Source organism: Lipophrys pholis (assembly GCF_963383615.2).
Source record: "Lipophrys pholis genome assembly, contig: SCAFFOLD_24, whole genome shotgun sequence".
NCBI classification, from domain to species: domain Eukaryota; kingdom Metazoa; phylum Chordata; class Actinopteri; order Blenniiformes; family Blenniidae; genus Lipophrys; species Lipophrys pholis.
In genome coordinates, this window is record NW_028291924.1 from 559,456 (window position 1) to 567,169 (window position 7,714).

The following is a 7,714-nucleotide window of genomic DNA, read 5'->3' on the forward strand; positions in this document are numbered from 1 at the left end:
GAGCACAACTTCTCTCACTCTGGTTTTGAGGAAATAAAAGAAAAGAAAGAGTTTCTTACTTTGTGTCTGAAGGTCCAGGTTCAGCACTGAAGTTTAGTGGATAATCTTTGGACCGGTCACTCTTCATAGACAAGCTGCTGGATACTGAAGACCCTGCTGTGTGTCTGAGCTTCTCACCTCTACACACACACACACAACACACACACACACACACACACACACACACACACACACACACACACACACACACACACACACACACACACACACACACACACACACACACACACACACACACACACACACACTTTGATGACTGTGTGATGAGGAGTCAAACATTTCAACCACCAATGATCTCGTCACTTTCTAATTTATTCCCAACCTGACACTGTCCCCAAACGTCACAAAACACCGTCCCCTTACTCTCTTCTGAGGTGAGGAGGACAACCAGCCAAAACTACCCATGAGGGGATTCTAGAATAAAGAAGTAGAATCTTCCTGAAAGGCCCAGTCAGTCACCAGATCTCAATCCAATAGAACCTGCATTTATCCTCTTACAGACTAAACTTGGATTAGAAAGGCCCACAAAGCAACATCAAGTGAGCGGCTCTGCGGTGAAGCCTGGAAGAGCATTAAAATAGAGGAAACCCAGAGAGCGCCTGATGACGTCATGAGTTCACAACTTCAGCCAGTCATTGCCTGCAAAGGCTTTTCAACAAGTGTGAGAGATGAAGGATTGATTCTCTCTTATTTCATTGGTTCAGTGACTTTTGAGCCTCTGACATGAAGGGATTGTGTTCAAATCCTTTAGTTCCTCACATTGTTATGTGATGTTTTAGTTGAAGCCACTGAATTAAAGCTGAAGTCTGGAGGGTTTCATTTCTATTTCCTGTGGTAATATACAGAACAAAATGAGACAAACTTTGTTTCTGGACAAATCTTTGTGGACCAAACTGTAAGTTAGTGATGTGGGACGTTTGGACTTCAGTGTCATGTGGAGAGGTCCACTTCCTTTAAACTCCCTGTTGGAAAGGTGACACTGCTCTGACCTTGGATCAGGTTAAGAGGAGTTAGAAACTCTGACCTGAAAGACAACACATGATCTTCTAGTCTTTGTCCTTTCCACTGCTTGTCCTTGTGTCTTTCATGATCACATTGGGACTGATCATGGGGACGGTGGAATGTCTCTGCACCTCATGTCCTTTACTGCAGCTCTTTTTCTGCTGCCTGTTGAAATCACTTCAGCTCACTTTGGATGACTTGAAATCACTGAGCCTTGAGACGTGTCAATACAGCAGAGCCACTTTTACTACATTTCATCTTTCTATGGAGTTTACATTTAGTGTCCATTCTTCTGTTTGCTGTTTGACTGAATGCAGGAGGGGGGGACGTCTCTTACCTGTCCACACACTCTGGTGGGTCTTCTTCATCCACGTCCCACATGTTGAGTCAGACAGAGAGAAACACACCAACCTGCTCAACACACACACACACACACACACACACACACACACACACACACACACACACACACACACACACACACACACCACGCCGAGACAAAACAGAGAAAGAAGAAAAACAAGAAGCATAAATAATGAACAAACAGAGGAAATAAGATGAGAGAAGAAAATATAGAAACATGGAAAATACAACAATCAGTAGGATTAATGTCAGTTGGAGTTTTCAGGGAAAAAAATGAAGCGTCTGGATGATAAATAATGAGATGATTGAGTCGTGTGTGTGTGTGAGTGTGTGTGTGTGTTTGAATGTTTTAGACTAACACAAACATGAGCCAATCAGAGTGAAGGAGGGCTGAAGCCCCGCCCACTGCTGAATGTTTTCAGAGTTTCTCCATGGAGAAGAAAAGAAGTGAAGAAAGGAGTTAAATGGAGGATGAAATGTTTGTCCAACAGGTGAAGAAGAAGAAAGCAGCTGTCAGAGGTTTGTGATGGTGTGAATGAAAGAGAAAAAGAGAAGTTAGAAAGTCTTTTGCTCCGTTGTGGAAGCTTCTAAAGAGCTGACAGATTCTCACCTGAACTCTCTTCTCTTCTTCTTACAGACACTTTTCCACGTGTGAGGAAACTTGTGGAGAGAAGAAGCTGCTCTTCGTCCGTCTCAGTCCGTCTTCGTCTGTCTCAGTCCGTCTCTGATGTCTGACAGCGTCGACGTTCTCTTTCCTGCTCTGACACACCCAGAGGAGGACATTCCTGAGAAAACCTGTTTGAAACCTGCTTCATGACGTCAATCTGAACTTTAAAGTGAAGGTGGAGCTTTAATATAAAGTCTGACTCTTTATTTGGAGGAAGGAGTTTTCTCTTAGAACAGCTGTTCAACATGTGGCTCTTCAGCTCCTCTGTAGCGGCTCCCTGAAGCTTCACTGAATCACACTGAAACCAACATTGTGTTGTGGTTGCACTGGTAAGAAGGGCTCACATTAGAAGGGGGCGGGGCCTGGTGACATAAGCGGAGAGAGGAGGTGTGGTGCACTGATGTCGGGGGTGGAGTCAGAGGGGGTGGAGCTTCACCTGTTGGAATGTTTCACCTGTTGGAATGTTTGGCCTGACAGCTTCAGTCTGTGTGGAGAAACAAAGACTCTCCACTCCACCCACCGTCTGTCTGCTTCCACCACTTCTACACTCTTTTATTTTCATTCTATTTACACACCAGAGTCTTTTTCAAAAGGAATCTGGTCTCTTGTGAAAACCACTTTGAAAAAAACAACAAATGAAAAAGAAAAACAAGCAAAAATGAGTAATGGGGAAAAAAAACAGACAACAGCTTTAAAAAAACTGAAATGATGAGAGTTTTAAAACTTTAAAAAATAAAATATGAACCTAAATATGAATATGAAACTGCTCCAAACAGCTGCTAATGAAACGTTGACCAGCCTGGATTGTAACTGAAACTTTATGAAGCAACATCAGACACACTTCAGAGCTTGTATCATAACCAGGGGTCTTCAAGGTTTTCCAGGCCAAGGACCCCAAACTGATGGAGAGACGGAGCAGGGACCCCGACTATATATATTGTATGAAACTGTGTTTTATATGAAGCTGGCCTGGTGCCATGTATAAACAGAGCTACTGTGTTATTGTCCATTCAATACTAAGCTATTGAAGTAATACACAGGTTGATATCTTCAGGTTTTTAAACATGAACAAGCTGCAGGGTGGCCGTGCCACTGCCTGTTACAAACAGACTTCTTGCCTACGACACTGAGCTGTTGGAATAATTCAGATTCATGTTTTTATCTGAAGCAGACATGTAGAAGTGACGTCAATCCTCAAGCCGTCTGTGGATGCTCACATTCTCCCACATTAGTGTGACCTCTGACCCTGATGAGCAGCAACTGATGTGTCCTTGGACGGACGGAGGTCGTCAGGCAGAGGTCAAACCATCTCAGTAAAGGAGCTCTGAAATCCTCCCTCCAGCGCCTCCCAGTGGTCAGGAACTGCTGGTGTTACAGGAGGAGAGAGCACAGCAGAACCTGCCAGTTCCTCCACTGATGGAGACATGGAGGATCTTCCCTTTCTGACGCGCTCCCTCCATCTTCTGCTGGTTTGGAGAAAGCCTTCCATTCTGTCATACATGTGTACGGCCACCTTGCAGAGAAGCGTTCAGTTTGTTCAGCTCAGAGAAAATCAGCAGCATATGAACGTTTGGTTCCCCAGACATTGTGGCTGAAACATGCAGCCAGCTCTGTGAGCTTCTGGAGGAGGAAACACTCCAGAACAGACCAGAGTTTTAGACCAGGAATATCTACCAAAATGATTGTTAAAGCATTAATGAATTAACTTTTTATATTTATTCTTGTGCCTCCGTCTTTAAGAGGCGAGGCGCTAAGATTACTATTCCTAGGATCACGTTTATTTTTAATCTGCTTCTTCTTCCGCCGGTATTTCAGCACAATCACGACGTCTCCCCATCAGGATACATGTTTAGGACACAGCTTACGGCCCCTGATGAGGACACCACTTAGCAAGCAGACACACAATCACTGCTTTCACTGTGGGACAGGAAGAGACGGACGTCTCCTAGACACCCTGCAAAGCAAGCAGGCAGACACACCCTAAGATGGAATGACCTCATCAAGTACCAGTCAGAGCGAGGCTGGCCTGGGACCGGAGATGAGATCTGGAGTATCAGAGGCAGCATCAGGAACAAAGCCCACATCAAGTGAAAAAACAGGAAGCAAAAATACACTTGAGAACTTTAAAGGATGAAGTTGTTTCCACCGTAGGAAACGGATTATTTCACAGCTACTGGAAGTTGAGCTGGAGTGTTTCTAGAGAGCAGGCATGTGAGTGCTTGAATAACTTGATAGATAGCAGGTGAGCAGTGGAGGGAGGGGAGGCAGAGAAGGAGGAACAGCAGAAGGGGCGTGGCCAGCCTTGCCCTGCAGCAAGGTAGAAATAAATAGGAGAGAGAGAGAGAGACAGGCAAGAAACACTTCAGAGGGGAAAACACCAGGAAGAAGAGGGACGAGGGAGGAGACTGCCGATACCAAACAACTCGACTGAGCTGGGGCGCCAAAAGCCAAGAAGATGACATCATCCATCAGGTCCTGCTGATTTTCCAGATTTCAGTATTGAGATAGCAGCAGCAAATTCCTCTAGTGAAATAGGTCATATAACCTGGCCCTGGTATTTTCTATAAGATTAGGGAAGTATGGATGGTTGAAGAGGACCACACAGTGGCACGGTGGTTTTCCCCCTCGCCTCAGTGAGAAATGGTTAAAATACCAGCTGGGGCCTTTCTATGTGGAGTTTGCATGTTTCCCCATGTGTCCATGGGTTTCACACTCCAAAAACATGCATGTAAGGTTAATCGGTGACGTAAATTTCCCCTCGGTGTGAACATGAGTGTGTGTGTTTGTCCTGTGATAGACGGTGACCTGTCCAGGTGTGTCCTGTCCTCGTCCATAGCAGGCTGGGATCAGCGTCAGTACCCCACCACCATGAGGGGGATACAAGATGGATGGATTATTTAAGAAGTTCTCCTAAGAAGCAGTTTTCTGGAAAATCAGAGATTTCGAGTCTTGAGTGAAACCTCTGAAAAATGTCATTTATTTTGAAAGGTCTCTATTTGATTTCAACATTCTCTATTCTAATTTTTCTGATTTGTTGTTTTGCGCTGATCATTTCAGTTAGTTTGCTTGTAGTTTCTCTGATTTATCTCAATGTAAGTAGTAGTGTTGTGCCGATACCGATACCAGTATCGGGAGGGGGGCCGATACCACACTAAAAGCTGGTATCGGTATCGGCAGGTACGAACTATTAACTCGCTGATACGCAGCGTGTGTTTTTCTCTCTCCCGACTCTCACTCACTGCTGCCCCGACTCCTGATCCATGTATGGTGACGTATTCAGTGCATGCCAAGGAAAGCCTCATATCTATATTATTTGTTATTTTAATTTAAATTTAACTGTTGTTGAACTACTGTTTTACATGTATTTACCGGTACATGGATATTGCACTATTTTTTGGCATTTGTGAGCTAAAGCTCAGGTTTAAGAAAAGTTTATTCTTTTTTCAGTTCCACCCATACCAGGTAGGAAATAAAAAAGTTGTCCTACATTTACTGTGTTGGTGTTTTCTTCCTGTTTCACAAAGGGTTAAGCAGCCAGATGAAGCCATGATAGCAATGATTTATACAACCAAGTGAGTATGCAGTTCTTAAGAATTGGAGGAAAAACAGGCCATATCTTTTTTTAAACACTGCAGTATAGGCAAGTATCGGTATCGGTGTCGGCCGATACTATGGAACCGGGTATCGATATCGGGACACAAAATTGGAATCGGAACAACACTAGTACGTAGTGTAGACTCTTGTGTTTTAAAAGCTGCTGTTTAACCGGGTATGTTGTTCAACGGTCGTGTTTAGTTTGGAGTTCCAGTCATTTTATTTTGTTAAGGCCTTGGCTATTAATTAGAATAAATTGTTGATCTAATCCTTTGATTATATTCGTTGGTTTCAATGTTTCCTTGTTGGCTCTTCATTTCATGTTTTCGGTGTAGAAACATATTTGTCCTCTTAAATAAGCTTCCAAAGTTCCTCAAACGGCTGGACATGTCAGGACATGTTTGTTGATGTCCTCTTTGAAGACGGAAAGGGTGTGACACCTGGGACTTGGTGAGAATTGAAGCAGAGAGACATGAACACAGAAGCCCCACCCAGTTTATGAAGTTTGAATCAAAGCCAATGTTTTCACTGACTTTGAAGAGATTCCTGAAACAGGAGTGGCAATTCTTTAAAAACCCAGTATGACTGTCTGAAATAACTGAGGCCAGAATGTCCTCTAGTCTACAAGACAGAACTTTAGCTGAAATATTTACATCTCCCTTAAGCGAGGATATTGATCTGTAAGAGGAGCCTCTGATGTATCTTTACCTTTCTTTGCAAGGCCTCGTGGGTGATTTAGGAAGCTGGCCCAGCTTACTTGTACCTGAAAACATTAAACTCAGCCGGAGCACCAAGAGCCAGGAAAACTACTACAACATTCAGCAGGTACTCTGTCAGGTCTTGGGGATTTTCCAAATTACAAAGAAGACATAAGTCCAAGTCCAGTGTAAATCTCTCTCTCTCTCTCTACTCCATGAGTCCAGGGGCACGGTGTTCCAGCGGGGCGGGCTGGAAGTGTTTAGTCCGAGGGGGGGGTGCTTAAGTGTGGGTACGCAGGACCTGCTGGAGAGCCTGGTTAAGCTTCGGAAGAGATGAGCTCCATACCGGCCGGGTCTTCTCCTCAGTGATGTATCCGAGTATGAAGCACTATTTTCGGAGAGTTTCATCATTTATAGGATTCTCTATAAAAAAAAAAGTCTTTAAATAAACATGAACATGAATCCAACATGTTGTTGTGAAGAGAAAACTGGAGGCAGACGCCTCACAGGAGCTCTTTCAACCTGGCATTGCTTCACTCGCAGCACAGGACAAGCTTCAACCTGTCCCTCCAAGCCTCCTGCACACAAAGAGGAGGCTCCGCCCCCATCGCTGCTGAGCCAATCACCAGGCCATGTTACATGCTGGCTCTGTCAGGCTCCCCAAGAAAAGATTCAGTCCCAGCTGACTGAGAGCCCAGGCAGCAGGACACAGGAAGGTGTCAGAAAAATACTCTTCGATAGCAGTCTGACAAATATACGGATGAGTGAAGAACTACACACACATCATACAGTTTTGACTTGCAAGGGGAGATGAAGTCTGACTCACTCAGCTTCCTGAATATCTCCGTCCAGCTTCAGTCTCCCTGCAGCTTTTATTCACACAGTTGGTTCACACAAGCATAGGCGTTTCCTGATCTAGTAATCATGAGTGACTCGCAATGCATTTCTATCCCCCGGGCGTCAGTCTGCACAGACAGTTCCAGCAGATTAAGCGGTTTATCTAAGAACACACACACATGGTCCTCACACCCAGTGTTTCTCCACCAGCAGATAGGATTTATGCAGCACAACAATGTCTACAAACACATGAATTAATGATAATAGAGAAGATTTCTCGAACACCTGTAATAATGTGAGTACACAGCTTTACACATTTAGAAAAAAAACTACTTTTGGGATATTCAGGGCCTAATTCTCACACAGTATATCTGCCTACAGTACAAACTAAAGTCAACACTCTTGTTCTGATGGAAATGTCAGGATGAACAGATGAACTATTGACTTATCAAGATCAAGCTGCAAATCACAAAGTCTTGAAAAAGTTATATTT

General features: G+C 44.1%; 1 protein-coding gene across 1 annotated transcript in view; it reads right to left on the reverse strand.

Annotated features, from left to right (window-relative positions):
* Positions 1-2,182, reverse strand: part of LOC308128372 (NACHT, LRR and PYD domains-containing protein 3-like) — a 532,150-nt gene extending 529,968 nt beyond the window's left edge. Inside the window, exons 1-3 of the mRNA XM_080494072.1 lie at positions 2,036-2,182; positions 1,400-1,473; positions 60-179 (exon numbers count right to left, since the gene is read on the reverse strand). Of these exons, the coding sequence (XP_080350198.1) occupies positions 60-179; positions 1,400-1,443 (164 nt within the window). The 5' untranslated portion in view covers positions 1,444-1,473; positions 2,036-2,182. The remainder of the gene's footprint in view (positions 1-59; positions 180-1,399; positions 1,474-2,035) is intronic.
* Positions 2,183-7,714: the final 5,532 nt, after the last annotated feature.